The 20,482-nt window shown below is 48.6% G+C and overlaps 2 protein-coding genes across 2 annotated transcripts in view; one reads left to right on the top strand and one right to left on the bottom strand.

Moving 5' to 3' along the window:
• Mtor (mechanistic target of rapamycin kinase) overlaps positions 1-20,482 on the bottom strand; it is a 116,881-nt gene that overhangs the window by 48,195 nt on the left and 48,204 nt on the right. Inside the window, 2 exon segments of the mRNA XM_028893638.2 lie at positions 18,798-18,943; positions 19,068-19,230. Of these exon segments, the coding sequence (XP_028749471.1) occupies positions 18,798-18,943; positions 19,068-19,230 (309 nt within the window).
• Angptl7 (angiopoietin like 7) lies at positions 9,427-15,046 on the top strand. Its single transcript, XM_028893639.2, has 5 exons — positions 9,427-10,049; positions 12,042-12,142; positions 12,634-12,828; positions 13,451-13,649; positions 13,834-15,046. The coding sequence occupies exons 1-5, from the start codon at positions 9,695-9,697 to the stop codon at positions 14,004-14,006; spliced, it is 1,023 nt and encodes a 340-aa protein (XP_028749472.1). The 5' UTR covers positions 9,427-9,694; the 3' UTR covers positions 14,007-15,046.

The following is a 20,482-nucleotide window of genomic DNA, read 5'->3' as shown; positions in this document are numbered from 1 at the left end:
CACTCATGCTCACTGCTTATCTGCCAGAGCTCACTATCTTCAAATCCACAGGCTTCTTTGGTCCCTTTTCAGGACAACTCTCTCCCTCTGCAGTAAATCTTGTGGGGGCAGAGTTTTTAGTGCTGGCCAGCAGCATACTGATGCTCTTCACTAAAGTCACCTCCAGGCGGTGTTGGGGCCCACAGAACTGGAGAACAGTGCCACTGAAGCCCTGGTCCCTCGAGTTAAGTCATCAGAGGCTGCATTCAGATGGCCCCGAAAGCAGAACCGCAAGCCTCGGCCCCTCATTCTACCAGGAACACTTGTGCAGCTGAGAGCCAGTGCTAAGCACAGCCTGCGACTGCTCCGGAAGGCAGGAACCGGGAGCACATTCGGGCAGGCCACATGGTGTCTCCAGTTACCAGCCGGGCAAACACCAACATGTGGCATACCGACTTGGGAATCTAGACAGATTTAATGAGCATGGATCTAGTTTACTGCACAGAGTACAAACTGTCTACTTGAGTAGAATTAATTTTTAAGTGGTTTTGGGAAATTCTAGGATTTGGGTTCCATGTGGTAATATGGCAAGAGGTTGCTGTTATAAACATGTTTTCTTAATTCCATCACTTTTCTTCCAATAAAACAGGAAGGAACTGCCCAGAAATCTGATGGACTAGAGAAGTTAACATTTGTGAAAGTAATAATTGAACGCCTCATGTTTACAAAGCACATTTCTGACAGCCCTTCCAACCACCATTCCTTTGACCTCGAATCCCTGAGAAAACCAGGCGAGAAAGGTTAAGATTTGTTTCATCTTACTAATGAGGACACCGAGCCTAAACTCAGACTGAATCAGAATGTTCCCCTAAGAGCTGGAGCAACTGGATGTCTCTATTAGGAAACGGAGAATGGGTGGGCAAGATGGCTCAGTGGATAAAGGCACTTGCTACCAAGCCTGACCATCCGAGTTTGATCCCCAGGACCCACACGGCAGGAGAGAAGGGATTCCTGAAAGTTGTAGGCTGGCCTCCACATGGTATCATGGCATGAAAGCCCCTCCCCTCAGTGGTCTACTCTCATGGGGTAGGATGGACTGCACTGCTAACCAACGTTACTGGGTACAGCTCTGCCACTGTCTAGTTCTTTAACCAAATGGTAGTTTTGGAAGTCTAAGAACACAGGAAAAGGAAAGCCAGTAAGCACTCCCGAAACATGACACTCCATGTTCTCAGTACTCTTGTCAGTGGACTCCTAAGGCAGCCTTGGAAGGAGGAGGTCCTGGCAGGAGGAAACTGTCCTGACAAGGAAGGTGAAGTGCTCCGGCCTAAACCCGAGTGCTAACTCTAACCAGACTGAAAAACAAAACAAACAAAACCAAACGGAAAACCATTACACCAGTCTTAGCAGCTGTCTTCTTACCTTGTCCGAACACACTCTGTTTCAAGAACAAATTATGAACATTACAAAGTGCTTGGTTTACTCTGAAACTCACTGACATTGTGGTTAAACAAAAAAAAAAAAAAACAAAAAAAAAAAAACAAAACTAAAACCACATAAAATGCCTTTGCCCAATCCATTCTGCCACTAATTATGCGTAAAAGAGAGTTTAACAACAACAGTCAAAATTAGGAAGTGGTAATCTGACATCTTTTTTTGTTTGGTTGGTTTTGTTTTAGTTTTTCTCTGAGTAACCCTGGCTGCCCTGGAACTGCTCTGAAGATCAGACTGGCTTCAAACTCAGAGATCGCCAAGTTCTGGGACTAAAGGCGTGCGCCATCACTGACAATTTGATATCTTAGTGCACAGATTCAAACTCTTCACTAGTTCCATGGTTTAGCAACACAGCCTTGTAAGACAGACCAATAGGGCACTGTGCACAGAGAATGAGACCTCCTTGGGCCTTAACTTCCTCGGCTGTCCAAACAAATCACTTCTGCAGGTATCCCACATTGCTGTGCAGGCCTTGGGGATGAAGGGGGCTCAGCAGGAAGGGGAAACGGAGCAGGCTGAGCACAGCGGAGGCATCATCAGGCCTTAAGCAATGGCCATGGAGCTGAGATGCTTCTTGCCACCATGGGCTGCTCTTGTGTAGCAATAAGGAAAACTATTGAGAAATTACCTCTGGCTGAGACCCATGAAAAGTGAGAGGGCTCAATCAGAGATAAAATTCATAAAATCTTGTTGATTAAGAGAGCCTGTCTGCTGGGGGGTGGTGGCATATGCCTTTAATCCCAGTACTCACAGAAGCAGATGGATCTCTGAGTTCGAGACCAGCCTGGTCTACTGAGTGAGCTCCAGGCCAGTCAGGGCTACAGAGTATTCTTGTCTCTAACTCACTCTACTCCAAAAAGAGAGCTTCTTGTCTTTTGGAGGCTTTAATGTTTCCTTCTTCTTCTTCCGTGACCCTACCTTCAGAGGTAATGTGCTATGACAACTCACTTCATCAGGAGAGTGCTCACTGCACATGGCAGGGGCTACATTGATGTGAGGAATGACAGTCATTAATAGACTCATTTTATAGATGAAGACAAGAGGTCACAGGCTGCTGAATGCCATGCCACCATTTCAAAGCCATCTTAGAGCTCTTGCTGCCAAGTCTGGCAAGCTGAGTTCAATCTCTGGGACCCACATGACAAAAGGAGAGACCTGAGTCCTGACAGTTGTCCTCTGACTACCTGCAAATGTCACTTTATGGGAACCGAAGGACAGGGTGTGTTTTCTGCTCTTGTGAAGAAGTCACCTCTGCTCCCTACCCCACTTCTGAAAAACCCCTTTTATAGAGCTGGGAGTGCCACAAAGCCCCTTCTGTGAACCCTCCCTGCGTACCCCAGCCCCCCAGTCTTTCTCTACTGACACTGAAAGATACAGGGGACCAACTGACCTGAGAAGACTCGGCCCAGCAGCAGAGGCATGCTCAACACAAACCAGCTCTACTGATGCCGGTCAAGACACAACAGCGAGCAGAGGCAGAGACTGAGGCGTGGGCGGCTACCGCTACTTAGCAGTGGGTGGAAATGACAGGTCAGTCGGCTTACAGAGTTAGGAGTCTACAAAGCAGGTCGAAACTGCTTACCTGCAAAGTAAAACCCAGAGTCCACAAATGGACCTGACTGTAGGAAACGAGGAAGTCAGGGGGCAAAGGGGCCTATTCATTCTCTTCAGAATCAAGTGAGGCTGAATTCAAGGGCTAGAGACTGGAAACATTCTTGCCACCTGAGGAAAACACTTTCTGGAGTTGTCACAACTAATGAGTAAGAACAAGAAGCTGCCTCAATGTCTTCATCGACAAGCAGGTCACAAAGGGCACTTCTTTTCTGGGACTGGAGAGCAGACTGGTCAGACACCAGAGAAGGGTTCTGAAGTGAGGGAACACGCTGCTGCCACAGTGGGAGTGATGCTCAGACTCCGGGGTAGCAAGGGGGCCGGGTGACTCCTGTGGTCCCCCGCCCCCAGGCTGTCCCTCTGGGCTTTTCCCCTTTCCTTTCCTTTCCCTTTGCCTTCCCCTTGCCTTCCCTTTCCCTTCCTTTGTTTTGTTTTGTTTTGAGACAGGGTTTCTCTGTGTAGCCCTGGCTGTTCTGGAACTCACTCTGTAGACCAGGCTGACCTCGAACTCACAGAGATCTGCCTGCCTGTGCCTCCCAAGTGCTGGGATTAAAAGTGTGCACCACCACCACCCGGCTATCTGTAAATTATGATTTTTTAAAAAAAACTTATTGCTGACAACGTCACACATGTATACACTGTGTCGAGAGCATATGTACCCCACTTCCCTCCTCCTAGTCCTCTGTAACCTCCCGACATGCCCATCTCTCATCCTGGGGCTCTTCATAGGTAGTCTGTGACTAGTTTCACCGAGAAGGAAGGGACTGACCTAAAAGCCAAACAGCCCAGCTACCATTCCTGCTGCCTGGGAAGCACCACAGTCCCTGAAGGGTTTCCTAGTCACTGCTCACAGTAGCTGATTTGGAGTCTGCTTCCTCTGTGGCCCTTTGCTTATCTCTCTTCTCTTAGCCTCAGAGCCTTAGTGACCTCAGGGCAGTTAAGAGCCAAGCAAAGGGAGAGCCTTCCACACCAAGCCTGGAGGGGCGGATGCCCAGGCAGACCGGGAGCATCTGTGCTCCATCTGCAATGCCTGGGTTCCCTGGTGCTCCGTCAGGAATTTATGAGATCGTTACTGCTTGCTTCCACATGGCCCTGGGCCTGCCTTCTAGTGCAGACTGCCGTCTGCCTTTTACTTGGTTCCCTGTCAAAAGAATTCTCTGGATTCCCTCGGCACTGAACCAATGGTACACGAACCACAGCTGGCAGGGGATGGAATGGGGTGTCTTGAGCGGCCACAGGGGATGGAATGGGGTGTCTTGAGCGGCCACAGGGGATGGAATGGGGTGTCTTGAGCGGCCACAGGGGATGGAACGGGGTGTCTTGAGCAGCCACAGGGAATTGTGCAGAGCATGGCTCTGGATCCCAAGCACTTCATCGGTTGTTTTCATAGCACAGAACTGCTCCTCCCAGCACCGAGTCAGTTCTGTGCCCAGCACCGATTAACAACAGAACTGTCGATGCCCCTACAGAGCCAGGATGAAAGGGTTGGCTACGCCCTGACATCTTCATCAGGCAGTTCAAGAGTCTGGAACCAGAGAATGTTTTGTTCAGGGGCCTCAACAACAGTCTCTTTCGGAATAGATTAGTTTCAAGATGGAAGGACAGCAGTGAAGACAGGAAGCAAAGGGGTACTTAAACCTGACCGAGAGGAGGTGAGGTGGCTCATTTAAATGCAGACAGGAAGGAATATGGTGGGAAACCAAAAGGTGAGATGCTCAGTGGGTAAAGACACTTGTCACCAAGTCTGATGACCTGAGTGTGACCCTAGAACTCACATAGTAGCAGGTGAGAACTGACTCCCAAAAGTTGCCCTCAGCTTCCACATGTGTAATATTACACAAATGTGCTGACATGCTCTCTCTCTCTCTCTCTCTCTCTCTCTCTCTCACACACACACACACACACACACACACACACACAAAATTAACTAATTCAGTTAATAGAAAAAATTTCTTTTCCAAGACAAGGTTTCTCTGTGTAACCTTGGCTGTCATGAAACTTGCTCTGTAGACCAGGCTGGCCCAGATCTCATAGACCACCTACCTTGAATGCTAGGATTAAAGGTGTGCACCACCATCACTCGGCAAATTTACTTTTTTAAAAACTTAGAGAAAGGAAATTTTTAGCATTTCCCCTGCACATTATGAAAGAAAAGATGGGCCCCATCACAGACATTGGAAGCTGGAACATTTGGTACTTTTTGCAACTTTCAGGAATCTACGGTACTAAGACTCCTAGCTGAGGAAAACACCCAGGTTGAGGGAGAGATTCTGCCTCAAAGGAACAGTGAAGAGTGATAGAGGAGGACACCAGATACCTTCTTCTGGTCTTTGTGCATGTGTACTGGTGTGCACGTGTACTGGTGTGCACATGTGCGCACACACACATATCCCAGCACTAGGAAGCTAAGGGAGCAGGATCATACATCTGTTAATAATAACAAAGTTAATATAAGCCAAGTGACTATTTTCTGACTTTCTACAAGGTTCCTGCTGTCTTAATTCCAGAGTTTCCTCAGAAGGAAAAGCTCCTGTAGCATCCTTATCCCTCCCCTTTGGACAGTTCCCAGGATGTCTGGTCTATCTAAAGGACTCGGTAACTGTGCAGCGAGAAAGTGTGATCCTCATGGCGAGGGTGGGAAGAGGCATAAAGAAACCATACATTTTAGAAATTGTTGAGAATGAGGATATCTTTTTTCTTTTCTTTCCTTCTTTTTTAAAATTCATTTTACTGAGTGAGGATATCTTATATAGTGTTTTTATTTGCTTGTTTTAGTTTTTGGTTTTCTGAGACAGTCTTCCTATGTAGCCTAAGCTGGTCCTTGAACCCCAGTGCTATTCTCGCGTCAGTCAGAGTGCTGGGAAGACGGACACAAGCTACCACACCTGACAAAGCATTTTCGTGACTTGCTGGAGAAGGGGACACAGCGAGGCAAACACACAGGTTTTCTGGTGGCACAAGGTGCTGGTGATTGAACCCAGGACCTCACACATGTGCTAGGAAAGTGCTATTCCACTAAACTACCTCTAGTCTCCCCACTCCAAATTAAGAAATATTTAGGGCAGGGAAGTTTATTACAATATAATTGTAATTTAAAATAATCTCACCCGTGCATATTAATTAAACACATTTTACAGACTGATGCCCAACATACGCTCCTGCATCCTGCTTTGGCATATAACATAGGCATTTCTACTTTACTAAGACATTTCACCCTTCCTTTTCTGTTTTGTTTCCTGAGTTTTGAGATGGTTTCACTATGTAGTCCAGGAACCTGCTTTCTCCCGTCTCACCTACTGCAATGCTGGGATTTCAGGTGTGAGTTACCACAATTGGCCTCATAATTCTTCTTAATGCGGTGCCAACAAGCCATCACCAAGAGAATCCAGGTGGCTGACAGTGGTACCTGGTGGATCCAGGCCACAAGGAAAGCTGTGCACCCACTCACAACTCCATGTGCCCCCTGAAAACTGTCCCTGGAGGCCAAGCACTGCCTGGTGACAGGCTGGGTATATTCTGCTTGCAAGCATCTCCTGGATGGATGTGGACCTCATACCTAATCCAACCCAGCATGTGGCACAGGTTGGTCCAAGCCTCAGAGTGTCAAAGCACAGATTCTGTGCGGGCCAGGTTTCCAACTGAGGAGCCTGTCAGAGGCATGCTGTAAAAATGATGAATGGCTGTCGCGTTTCCAAGGCTCTGGCTGATTTAGGGAGCTACTGGCAGGCACATTGCTCCCAGTGTGTCAGCCAGTTAATTACCTCCAACTTTATCTTTTTGTCAGCGCTTCTTGACAAATTGGCTGTTATCTTTTTACTCTGCAACAGTGAGCACTGCCCCTCTTCTGGTGATGCCTGGGGGTTTTTCTCCCTTTTTCTGCTTCTTCATATCCAGAGAGAAATGAAGAGCTCAGGGAGAGACTATGAAGGAGAAGATGTGGGTGGGGAGGGCTCAGAGCTCAACCTTGATCTAGCTGGATGCAAAGCACACTGGGTATTTTGGGTGAAGTCTGATCTTGGCCTCTGGATGGCCAAGATCTTGGAACTCTGTCTAGCATGTGGATGCTGTGAGAAACACAACTTTCTCTCTCTTCTCAGTGCCTTTGTTTGTTTGTTTTGTTTTTCGAGACAGAGTTTCTCTATAACAGCCCTGGTTGTCCTGGATCTCACTCTATAGACCAGGCTGGCCTTGAACTCACAGAGATCCACCTGGCTCTGCCTCCCGTGCACAACCACGCCTGGCTTCTCAGTGTTTTCTCGGGAAAGAAATGTCTATACTTTTCTTGCATTTCCTCTTCTTTTTTTACCATGCAGCTCAGGCTACCCTTGAACTTGCCATATAGCGCAAATGGTCAAAAACTTACATTTCTCCTGCCTCTGCCCTCTGAGTACTAGGATATTAGGAGAGTGTCACCACAACTGGCCTGCACATCTTAATGTTTTCCACTATGTTGGAAGTTTTGGTGTTTGGCTTATCTCAAGAGGCTGAAGATAATCTCCTACACCACTTGTTATGATCTTGCCTTTCACATCTAGAATTTAAATCTAGAACTGAAATTCTGTGTATGGTGTGAAGTAGGATCAAAATCTGAATGTTCTCTGCTTGACTGCTAACCAGCTGGTTCATTACACTTATTGCAAAGGTTGGCCTGTCCCCAGTGCTCTCTGCTGCACTATGACACTGGTTCTGGGGCAACAGGATATGTAGCATCCACTATTTATATGATCCTATGGTACACGGCACTTCTGCGACTCATGGCTTAAGCACAGCATCACTGGACAGACATGAGGTTACTACCTTAAAGAGCTTCATGGAGTTTAGCAGATTTTGAATGACATTAAACACTAATGAACTCCATGGAGCCAATGAAGGCTGCTAACCCAGTTCTTCACTAAGGAAAGTGAAAAAGGAGCCGACGAGCAGAGTGCTGACCCGAGTCTCTGAGCAGGTTACCCCGGAAGATCCTGTCAGTAACATCCTGATCCCCAAGGACGCAAAAAAGACGGGAGATGAGGGGAAACAAGAAGCGCCTATCTGAGTCCTTAATGCTCTTTCACTCAGAAACGTAAACCTGCTGCTAACCTGCGCGGCCTCAACAGAAACCTTTCTGCAGAGCCGGACACTCGGCTGGAAAGGCTCAGAGAGGCCACAGCAGGAAGAGCTGTGCAGTGTCAGGTCTGGGTGGGGACCCAAGCTGAGTACCAAGTCAAGTGACTGTCTCCGTGGCTCACCATCATAGAGACAGCACGCACATGTTCCAAAGACAGAGCTCCTGCGGGAAGGACAGAGGGACCTTTGTATACAGTTTTAGTGAAAAGTTCCATGTTTTACAGGATTATAGGAGAGCACTTCAAAGAAAGGATATAAAGTTTGTAATAACTAGCCGGGCGGTGGTGGCGCACGCCTTTAATCCCAGCACTCGGGAGGCAGAGGCAGGCGGATCTCTGTGAGTTTGAGGCCAGCCTGGGCTACAGATCGAGATCCAGGAAAGGCGCAAAGCTACACAGAGAAACCTTGTCTCGAAAAACCAAAAAAAAAAAAAAAAAAAAAGTTTGTAATAACTAACTCCATTTCTCAGGCAAAGTCATACGCAGGTAGAGAAGGACTAACGTCAAGTTGCAAACCACACTGCATGGAGAGAGGAACCTAGACTCTAATCTAGATTTATTAGGTGATGTGGAGTTTTCTTCTCTGCGTTTGAAGCTCAGGCAAAGGCTGAGCCTATTCACTGCTGCCTAGATACTGACAGAAGAGGGTGACCAATCCCAGAGCCGTGCCTGGCATGGCTGAATCTTCTTCTCTGTCCTAAGCGTATGACACCTCCTTATCAAATGTCAGGTGATCTTTTTGGAAGGAAGGTGTGTAAAAAGGAAGACAAATTCAGATTCAACAGGATTTTGTAAAACCCTGAGTGATGACCAGAAGAAGACCTATCCAGCCCAGTTACTTTGCCCACACCCATCGGGATGTCCACATAGACCAGAACCGCGAGTAAACAGCATGGATTACCTTAGCAGGCCTCCCTAGCTCAGCAGTCTCCGTCCAGACTCCTTTTCACTCCCTCACCCTCAGCCTGTGTTATGTAACCTTCAGACGGGAGTTTGGAGACTTTCTACTGCCTGTCTGCTAGCAGATAGAGCTCAGCCAGAGGCTGGCAGGGGTATAATCTAATAGGCGCAACTGGAAAGAAATCCCCAGCCTCCTGTCTGAGCCCAGAGACTGTACAGACAAGGGGACAGACACTGGCCCCGCCCCTCCTCCTCTGCTCTGGCCTGAGTTTGCGCTGACTTCACTCAACAGGCACCCGACCCTCCCAGATGAGGTGGGAGGGGCCTGAGCACACAGCCATGGTAGGGTGGAGGTACAGGCACTAACAATATTTAAGATGCTGCCTTGGTGGGGCATTTAGACCCGGGAAGGAAAGTGTTCCAGTACCCACTGAGTTCCACTTCAGAAACTCTAGCTTTGAGAAAGGCTAGGAAAGCTCAGAGGAAGGAGACCACCAGGAAGGAAGAAAACTGCCCGTTATAAGTCACAAGCTTTCCTCAGTTTCATAGACCTCCATCAGGTACAGACTCTAGAGGAAGACCCCCCCAACAGGCCCGCAGACATGCTGAGGAAGACCTGGTTATGCATTATCCTTGTGGCCTTTGTCAGCCACCCAGTGTGGCTGCAGAAGCCTCCTAAGCGCAAGACACCTGCACAGCTCAAAGCAGCGGTGTGCTGTGAGGAGATGAGGGAGCTCAAAGCCCAGGTTGCCAACCTCAGCAGTCTGCTGGGTGAGCTGAGCAAGAAGCAGGAGAGCGACTGGGTCAGTGTGGTGATGCAGGTGATGGAGCTGGAGAGCAGCAGCAAGCGCATGGAGTCACGGCTCACGGTGGCCGAGGGCAAGTACTCGGAGATGAACAACCAGATCGACATCATGCAGCTACAGGCAGCCCAGACCGTCACTCAGACCTCAGCAGGTAAGCGCTGTCCTCAGACACTCCGCACCTCGTCCCCGCTGAGGGTCTCCTGGCCCCAGCGCTGCTTCTGGATAGCCTGCTCGACAGAACAACTTCGGGGGACCTTTGGGGAATGCTTTATCTCTAAAGGCTCATTTGTTTTCTTTGGGGGTTAGCGATGTCCTGCAAGTTTAGCCAGGACCTACCAGTCTCTTTTTCAGACAAAGTCTCACATAGCCCAGACTGGCTTCAAACTCACTATGTAGCCTAGGCTGGCCCTGGACTCTGGATCCTACTGCCTTAGCCTGCCAAGCACTGGAATTACAGGCATGAAACATGTCTGGCTCCAGTCTATCTGAATCACACAACATTTCAGCACATTGGGAGTCTGAACTTCCCTTTGAAGCATGAAGTCTTCAAAGGTTGGTGTGGCCCTGCTATACTTCCTTACTGAGAGCTGGCAGGCTGTAAAGGGAGCAGGAACAGCAGACTGGAACAGCTGCTGCTCTAGATGCAAAGTTTCACCCCACAGTGTTTGGGTGTCCCTAGAACTTAGTGTGGAGGGGGGCAAACGCCTGCAGCCACACAGCCATTAACGAAACCTCTGTGCTCAGGAAAGGACAAACTCCTCTACTTTCTATAGTTCTGATCTATTTTCTCCTATGATTGCTAATAAAACTCTCCCAAACAATACAGAAAATAAGTAAAGGTAATGTCGAAACACTGATCTTTAATGGCTGAAAGTAAGGCACATGCAACTCATTCTTTGGGAAAACAATATTCAATTCTTGGTTAGCTTGGCACAGACAGGCCAAGAAATGAATTTGCTGCTCAGAGACAAATCTAATTTTCTGAGGTTATTGGAACATTTGGAATGAGCATATTCCATAGGTGAAGCATTTCTTACTAATAATGCTGGCTGCATTATAAACCAAGTCAAGAAGACATGATTGGTTACCCTTGGTTCAGACAAAGAAAAAGTTTTGCCCAAATGTTAAGCCTGAAAAGTCTGTTAGCTAATTAAACAAATATACAAACTGCTTTCAAAGCATGGAATTCCTGATCTTCAGTTTGGGAACTGAAAGGTAGGTATTCTTATTTACCAGACAAGTGAGTCTTCATTTGGTCTGTGAGATGCAACAGGTCACAGAGAAGACCAGGCCAGAGGCAGAGCTGACTGGACCGCTTTTTGCTACTAGAAGTCTCCTGGGGACGGGCAGGTGCACCTCATTCCCTTCCCAACATGCTCTGTGTGGAAACAGGCACTGTGGAAACTCCCACTTCCACCTGTACCAGTGGGCACCAAGGAAAACATCCCGAGACGGTGCAGGAAGCCACAGCCTCTCCTGGAAGCAACTGCTTCTTTGAAGCCTCACTCTGCTATTCAGAACAAGGAGACAAAAGCTAGCACAGAGCAGCAGCCTCGAGGCAGCCAAGGAAGCTTTTAAATCAAGCCCAAGGGGAGGTGGGAAAGTCTCATTTCCTTGTTTTATCAAAACTTGCAGGGACCGGTCCCAATGGGCTCCTTGGAGTTTTGGTTTTCATTTGAGCATCTAGCAATGTGAGACTAGGGAGGAGATAAAATTTCAAATCTGTCTCCCTAATTAAAGTACCAGCCTGCCGGTAGCTATGACCTGAGAAACAATAACCCAAACCCTCTGAGTGCTCAGGACTGAGCCTCTGGCTGAAGCTACTCACAGGGCAGCTGCTAAGTAGCTTTCACAGACCACATCATTTCTAGTTTCATGGCCTGGTGCTATAGCAGGGTATCTTACACTTAACCTGGCCCTTCCTGGTTAATGTCCCTTGGCACAGGTAAAGGGCTTCCCTACTCTACCGCCTCATAACTAAGGAAGCCCAAACATGCCCCCGTGATCCTGATGTCCACTTCTACCCATTGGCACCCTGTGGTACAAATAAAGTCTTAGTTTTTAATCCGGGTCAGATGCAGCAAGCATGCCCTCCCATCCCTGGGGCCCAAATCTCTGTTCACTCTGGGTGTCGCCTTTATAGATGCCATCTATGACTGCTATTCCCTCTACCAGAAGAACTACCGAATCTCTGGAGTGTACAAGCTTCCTCCCGATGAGTTCCTGGGCAGCCCTGAGCTGGAGGTGAGGTCGCTAAAGGCACGGAGACAACAGGGCTTGGTCTGGTCTACAGAAAGGGAAATTCAGGGAAGCAAATGCACCACATGGTGGAGCTATGAGAATGCCCACTTTATGGGATCCCTCCCTCCAAATCCCAGCTATCTGCTTTTTTCAAATCGTCAGTCAAATATCCACTCTGATTCTCACCAACACATAACTTCACTAGTTTACATTTCTGGCAACATCCTAGAGCAATGCTCTTCAGGAGAGGAAAGGAATTATCAGAAGAAGGCACCCTGAAGGACCTAATTTTTCCACCAAGGTGTACTTAGCTGACCCCCTCCCCATACACATTCCCAAGCTGACTGTGTCCCAGACCCTCCACACTGGGGCAGCATTTCTGCTGCAGTGTGCAGAGTCCATGGACTGCTGACCCTGTAGGCACAGCCAACACAGGTTGGGGGTGTCTGTCCTCGAGCTCCTGTCCCTGCCCAAGAGGACCCTCTCTGCTGCAGGTGTTCTGTGACATGGAAACTGCAGGCGGAGGCTGGACCATCATCCAGAGACGCAAGAGCGGCCTTGTCTCCTTCTACCAAGACTGGAGACAGTACAAGCAAGGCTTTGGCAGCATCCGAGGGGACTTCTGGCTAGGGAATGAGCACATCCACCGGCTCACCAGGCAGCCAACACGGCTCCGTGTGGAGCTGGAGGTAAGCGCAAGCTGTGAGGCGTCCACTGGCCCAGGTCCACTGCACACGGACATGCGGGTTTGGAAACATCACCATCGTGTACTCACAGTAGGTCTGGAGAGTCACGGCCGCTATTTTCCTGAAGGTTTGGTACAGCGAAAGAAGATTTGTTTTTCTTTCTGTCTCTCAGCAAAGTTAAACTATAGCTGACCCAGACCTGGGAAGACCCAGGCCAGAACAGGGTGAACCCCTAGTTAGAGGGATGGAAACACCATTGTCTCTGCTTTGGGTCTTTCTAAGTGCAAATCTCAGTGATGCTGGGGGGTGGACCTCTAGAAAGCTTCAAGCACAATGTCCCTACTTGCTTCTACAGTATCTCAGAGTGAGATTTAACAAAAATCAGACAGAGATACGAAGGGGTACTGAAAGAACAATCCAGCTCGCATGGTGAGTCCAGACCCCAAATCTGGTTTCAGACCTTTGTTCACTAGCTTCCAGCTAACATGGTGAACTCTAATAGTCTTACCAGAGTCCCATTACTGAAGAGACATTTGGCTGTGGGGCTAGTGAGAGAGGAAGGGTTCAGGGTCTGTAGAAATGAAGTCCTTCACAGTTTCCCCAAGGCTCTGCTCTTCCTTGCCAGGACTGGGAGGGCAATGCACGCTACGCAGAGTACAGCCACTTTGCACTAGGTAATGAACTGAACAGCTACCGCCTCTTCCTGGGGAACTACAGTGGCACCGTGGGGAAGGATGCCCTCCTCTACCATAACAACACAGTCTTCAGCACCAAGGACAAGGACAATGACAACTGCTTGGACAAGTGTGCAGAGCTCCGCAAAGGTGAGATCTGAGAGGCAGGGGGCACAGAGCTCGGGGCACAGAGCTCGGGGCAGAGTCCCACTGAGAACAAGCTGTGAACTGCAGCTGTGCTCCAGCTGTGGTGTTCTCTTTAACGCCATCTGTCAGCCACAATCTAGGGAGGGCATCCCCAGCCTACTACCCTCACATCTGTTTCTCATGCCAGGTGGCTACTGGTACAACTGCTGCACAGACTCCAACCTCAATGGGGTGTACTACCGCATGGGGGAGCACAAGAAGCACATGGATGGCATCAGTTGGTATGGCTGGCACGGAGCCAACTACTCCCTCAAACGGGTAGAGATGAAGATCCGTCCAGAAGTCTTCAAGCCTAACTAACTAAGAAGCCTGCTGCAATGCAGAGCTATGGAAGTGAGACATGTGGAAGGCTGAGGGGGCAGAGCAGGATGGGAGGAGAGTGAGAAAGGGCAGGAAGGGAATGGTCTATCATCTACAATGAAAAGCCACTCTCTAAGGAGCAGGACAGAACTCTATCTGTGAGCACACGCACACACAATAGAACTACACATACCAATAGCACTCACTAGCAAATGGCAACAGCCAGTACACCCAGTGGGTCCTGCCTTGGGTGCCCGGGGGAGGACTGCGTGGGCCCAGAGAGCAGCAGCTCATCTTCCACATGACTTACCTGTGGGAAACAGTAATCCTGGCTCACTTTACCCATTTTCTCTAACAGAGGCTTAGACAAAATGAGGGAAAGAGCAAATGAAAAGAACTGTTGTGATTCTCAGAGGAGAGGCCTTGGGCAACAAGAGTGGATGATGAAGAGGAGGCTTCCTCTTCTTAAATCCCATGACATTTCCTGTGTCTATAGGATTTGTTTTGTTTTTCTTTTTGAGAGAGGGTCTCTCTACATAGCTCTAGCTGACCTGGACTCATTATGTAGTGGCTGGTCTTGAACTCACAGAGAGCTACCTGCTTCTGCTTCCCAAGTGCTGAGATTAAAGGCCTGCGCCTCCATGACAGGCACATAGGCTTTTTAAGAGAGAAAAATGTGGGGGCTGCAGACCAGCTGCCCAGGTTGGACTTGCTTCTGTTAGGTCCTGGGTCAGGGAGCGCACTGCAAGGCACACTGTGGGTCTGATGTGGAAGGGAAGACCAGTGGGAGGTGAGTCTCAGAGTGATCACAGTACAGCCTTACAACATTCTCAGTCAACATACGCATCCATTTATACTCATTCTATAAGAAATGGACTGAAGAGATCCCCTTTATAATACTGTCTATAAGGAAAATGTCTGGAAAATGAAGGTAGATGGCGCTGTGGTTACAAACTTAGGCTGTATATAAGAAGTATCTTGCTTTGTAAAAATAAAATATTGTAGTTATGTTTTAAACATTCAAAATATCTTTTTTCTTTTACAATAAATACTATCAAAATTTGAGAATTTTCTTTTAAATTCTTATTATTACCATTGAGAGAGTGGTAAAAACTTCAGGTAAAAAGTCAGAGTGAGCAGTTGGGTCCATAGTCAAGGAAACCAAAGAGGCAGGAAGTCAGGAAAGGAAAGATGCAGTGGGAGGGCAGGGGGCGAAGGGCAGAGAGGAAGTGGGGGGGGGGAGAGAAGGGGCAGGGCATAAGCCATCGGAGAGCAGGAGCAGAGCCTAGCATCGGCAGCCCCACACCAACCTGGTCTCACTGCAGGGATGTCAGTGGTGGGCCCTTTAGAAGACCTGTCCTCTGGAGGAGTCAGTACAAGACAAGCCATGTCTCTCTCTCGCTTAGAAACTTCTACTGTACCCACAGTTCTCGGGTTCCCGGGAATCCACTTCCCCTCATGAACAAGAACTTCGGGATTTTGTTCAAAGAAATAAAGTGAGAAGAGAAGCTGCATAAAATAGAGATTCCCAGGGGAACTATTCAAACAGAAACTTCCTCAGGCAGGCAGGAGAATGAGATGCCCAGCACCAAACTGCTAGAGTGTATAGAGCAAGGCGCCCACACAGACAAGCTGACGGTTCTCCCTTCATTTAGTATGATCCCCAAAGAACTTCTGAGGGTCTCCACACTTCTAGGGAAACTTCTCAGAGAGGGGAAGAGGGAGGGTGAAGAATGGACAAGGCCTTCCTAGCGCACACATTTCCGAGCATGTGCTTTGGTACTGGCTGACAGAGGGACACCAAGGATGGTGTCCCCACACACAGCCTCTGACCAGAGAGAAGACAGAACCACCAGGGACCGGAAGCAGAGCTGAGTGCTGCTGCAGAAGACAAAGGACGTTTTGTTCTGACAGGCCCTTTGAGAAACGGGAACAGGAGTTACACAGAACAGTGCTACACAGAACCAGCCTCCAGGCAGACCTCCCAGTGAGCACCAGTCCTGTGCTGAACTGTGCAGACACCTCCTTTAAAAGGAGACGACATGCGGGACAGCAAGCACACAGCTTTGATGAGAGTCTCTACTGAGCAGAGAAGAAAGGCACGCTGCTAGGTGCTGTGGCACATGCCTGGGAGACAGAGGCTGGTCAATCTCTGCAGGGGCCAGCCTGGTCTATAGAGAGTTGCAGGACAGCCAAGGCTATGCAGTGAGACCCTGTCTCAAAACAACAACAAGAAGAAGAAAAGACAGGCCAACAGACCTCTGCCCTCATGCACGGGATAACCAACAAGACCCCCACGGCTACCATGATGTTTTTCTTAAGTCCAGCTCCTTCTAATGCGCTGTTCCCAAGAGGTGATTTCACTTTCTCATCTCTGTGGGCTTCCAGCACTTGATACTGTCTTAGTGTTGCCCCAGCTTAGAGATCACAGGTGGGTTTTAATTTGTCCTGGAGCAGACAGGTAAGAAAGCCAACGGGTAGGAAACAGACAGGCTGAACCAGAGCATAAAATTCTCCCAAATCTACCTCGTGAGTGCTGGGATTACAGATTATCCCTTGGAGCCACCACATCTGGCTCCAAGGGATATTGTTTGCTTTTTAAAGACAAAAACAAAATTCAGAAATAGGTGGCTAATATTAAGTGTATGTATCACCATAAGCTCTGAGAATAGATAAATTAGTGAGTGGAATATGACTAGGAAAAAACCAACCACCACTGTGTGGAGGGAGGGGCGCAAATAGTCAAAACAGACAGGACACCTACAGTTTGCTGAGGGAGAGGAGCTGGAACTCAGGAGCCACTGTGACGAAAGGAATGCAGTCCTCAAGACCAGACCCACAAAGGGGGCACACCACTCAAAGTGCCAGGACCCAGGAGGAGTCCCTAGGTGTCTCTCCTACAACTCTGGGGCAGTCAGTTTCCCAACAGCATCTAGGCCCAAGCTGTTCCTGTAACTTTCTGCAGGTGTATGTCTCTACCAGAGCTCAGGAGACTGAAGCAGGAGGATTCCAAGTTCACTCTGCACTACATAGGAAGACTGCTTCTCAAAACAAAAACAAAAACCCCAAAACCCCAGACCTGACAGCCCAGAAGCAAAAGAACAACCTTCCCTGTAAAGGCGCATCACAGTCAACACAACCCAACAGTGCCGAGGGAGAGGAGTTCCCGCCCCAAGAGAAAGCTGCAGATGGAGGACGTTGCAGATGGAGGAAGCTGCAGAGAAAGGCACTGCGCAGGCTCGGAGCCAGCCAAGCCCCGCCAGCTGAGCACGCCCGAGTAGCTCAGAGTGTGCGCTTTCCCTCAGATCCAAATTTACAACCAAAAAACAAGACAAAACACGTCAACCCCAAATCTATTTGCAGAGAATTATGATAATTTTCAATGACATTGGCTTAAAAAGCTAATGAGTACTTTTCTATTCATACTATATCTTTCTGCTAAAAACTGCATTAACATCAACGTTTCTATGATTGTCTCAAGTATGAGGACAAGCCAACGGTGGGATGAGGAGCTTCCAACAGGTCTCAGAAAAGGCAGCAGTGACCCGATGGGTTAACGAGCTGTCTCAAGTTAGAGTTAACACGCCCAGTTAGTTGCCCTGGCTTCTGTAAGCTATCACACGAGTTGTACAAGTGAGGGGTAGGAGGGAGAGATGTGGGTCTGTGTCTCTGTGCTGAAGCAGTCCTTGTGGATGGCACCTCTGTAACTGTCTCCACACGGTACTTCAGAAATCAGCGTTCTCTATGTCAATGGACCTGGGCAGACGTAGGATTCCATTTCGACCTGCTGGGTCACACCTTCTGTCACCTGCTAAAGGCAGAGTGTGCACAGAGCACAGCTGCTCGAGCCCGCTGCTCGGCCGGCCCTGTCAGCCCACCCGGGAGCTTGTTAGCTCTTGATTTGTCCTGAGCTATCCGCAGTTACATGATGAACGCTGTGAGCATCTCCATGGAGATATTAGATTCCAGAGTTAACACTTCTAAAATCACTGGGGAAGTGAGCAGGCCTCTAGGAGCTGAGGCTAATGTTTCTGCCTGTAATTTCTAACAGCACAAAATTTATTAAACAACTTCCTTTCCATACCCGGAAGACTCCAAAGCATCTTAGGAGAGGAGAGAATAAAACCGAATCAGGGGAAAGATCATTGCATCTCAGACTTTGCTCTTCATATTCACAAACTCCAAAGGAGGAAGATGGGCACTACAAGACCTCATTTCTAACACCTGACCCTGCCTCTGGGCACCCTAATCCTGCTCAGAAGCATGACCTAACCTAGATACACATCTGTCTTTCCTAGGGTCTTGTGGCCAGAGAACTGCTTCTCATTGATTTCACTGAGACAAGCACAGGTTGGAAAACAACAGAGTGTAGGTGGTAAGGATTGACAGGTGTGACAACCATGGCTTGACTACTGACAGCCACCTGTAACCACATATTTACACGTGCCAGCCAGACCTGATGGGAGTGGACATCTGTTCTGTCTATGGCCTTGAAGCACCGCCCCTAGAGAGGTAGTAGGTAACTGTCCTACCTACTTATGCTCATGCGCTGGATGGTGTGAACCATCTCAGCAGCAGAACAGCACTGGACTGTGTCTCAGCTTTCCAGGACCCTGCGACGATTCTCCTATTCTGTATTTCATGAGTGTATTTCGCCACTTTATATCCCAATAAATTCCTTTTACCCCTTAGGCAGACTCCTGGGGATTTATCGACACACTGGACGGCAGATCTCACACAGCTGAATTCTACAACTGACTCCAGTCCAGTGGGACAGGCACTCGGGCCTACCTGATGAGGGACTCCAGTATGGCCGGTGTGGGCCCTTTCTGGAACTCCAGCTCTTTGTAGTGCAGCGCCTTTGCGTACGCTCGGCACTTGGCAGCCCTCTCCCCCAACAGCACGATGCCATTGTCATCTCTCAGCGGCAGGGGGCCCTGCAGGAAAGCACAGGCATGTGGTAGATGGGGCACACACAAGAGTGGGCTGCGCGAGTGCTTTCTCCTCCTGCGGGCTGGCTTTCTATCACCATCCCCTGGGACAATGGGGATAAAGTCTCACCTTGTCACTGTGTTCCATGAACTCAGCCAAGTTCAAGAGGGTTTGTGTGACTTCAGCAATGTCTTGAGAAGTGAGGGCCAACTCAATGCTTCTGATGAGCTCATCTTGCTGGTCCTCATTCAGTTCAGACCAGCAGGACACAAATGCAGCATTGAAGAGGTCCCTGTAAGCACGGGGAGCAGAGAAGGATGTTAGGAAGCGCTCCCGCTCCTCTGCCTGGTGCCACAAGCTCTGTCAACCTGCTTCTGGCACCGCCGGTGGGTTACGAGGAGCCATGCTGCCTGATGGAACTTGTTGGAAGTTGTCTAAACCTTCCCCAAGCAGCACACTAACTGCTGGTCACTACTTGCTCTGTGGCAAACAAGGGAGGAAACTTTACACTAAAAGAACCACACGTGCCCACCGCCTGTTAGTCTTCCTGTTTGTTTGAGCCAGGGTCTCACACCATAGCCCAGACTGCCCTCAAACTCAGAGATCCATTGCTTCACCCACCCAACTGCTGTGACCTCAGGCATCGTCAAGCCTAGCAAATGACAGCGTTATCTTTTCAGGTAGGCACAGACATGATATACCGGGGGCTACGGGAGAGTGGGGTGGGGAGGAGAAGAGGCAATTTCTGACCTGCTTCTCTTCACTGGGATGAACAGAAAGAAAACTTAGACATGAACAGATTTAGGAAGTAACAGTCCTTAAGTGATTCTTGGAATATTTCCTGGACAATGTCCAAATTCAGATCAAAAATGGCAAAGGCAGCATCTGTTCCTGCTTTCCAAACATACCGAGGACGTTTCCCTGGGTGATTATGTGGGAAATGACAACACACTCAATGCGCCAGCAGAAGGCGCACGAGCCTCCCAGACGGTCTCCAACTGAACACAAGCCGCTTTCAAGACCACACCAGCGACAGTACCACAGCATCACATGGGTGGACACCCTCCCAGCCCCCAACAGATAATGTAACCCTGCTCTCCATTTTTCTAGGCAATGTGGCCTGTGGTGAGGAATGGAGTTCCTGCAATGGAGGGTTCAGAACTCGATGCTTCTTCACTTGCTGTTACACGTTTCAATGTTAAATTAGACTAATGTGTGTAATTTTGGAATCTGGTAGAAAAAAAAAACTCAAAATTTGAAATTCTAATCTGAACACTGAAACAAATCTGGTGTAAATGAAAAAATAAGCTTTCTTTATATATTCAAAGGTGACAATGGATCTGCAATGTTTACATCTGGGACTAAGTTAATAAACGACCTCTGCATGGCAGTGGTGGCGCATGCCTTTAATCCCAGCATTCAGGAGGATCTCTGTGAGTTTGAGGACAGCTTGGTCTACAGAGCGAGATCCAGCTATTACACAAAGGAACTCAGTCTTGAAAAAACAAAACCAAACCAAACCAAACCCAAAAACCAAACAAACC

This window comes from Peromyscus leucopus, chromosome 2 (genome assembly GCF_004664715.2).
Source record: "Peromyscus leucopus breed LL Stock chromosome 2, UCI_PerLeu_2.1, whole genome shotgun sequence".
NCBI lineage: Eukaryota > Metazoa > Chordata > Mammalia > Rodentia > Cricetidae > Peromyscus > Peromyscus leucopus.
The sequence above is the reverse complement of the archived record's forward strand: the minus strand, read 5'-3'. Positions and strand labels throughout refer to the sequence as shown.

Excerpts from the sequence above, each read along its gene's own strand:
- Angptl7 (XM_028893639.2), top strand. The coding sequence starts at position 9,695 with ATGCTGAGGAAGACCTGGTTATGCATTATCCTTGTGGCCTTTGTCAGC. Across the intron at positions 10,050-12,041 it reads CGTCACTCAGACCTCAGCAG|ATGCCATCTATGACTGCTAT; the intron begins GTAAGCGCTGTC and ends TCGCCTTTATAG. Across the intron at positions 13,650-13,833 it reads GTGTGCAGAGCTCCGCAAAG|GTGGCTACTGGTACAACTGC; the intron begins GTGAGATCTGAG and ends TTCTCATGCCAG.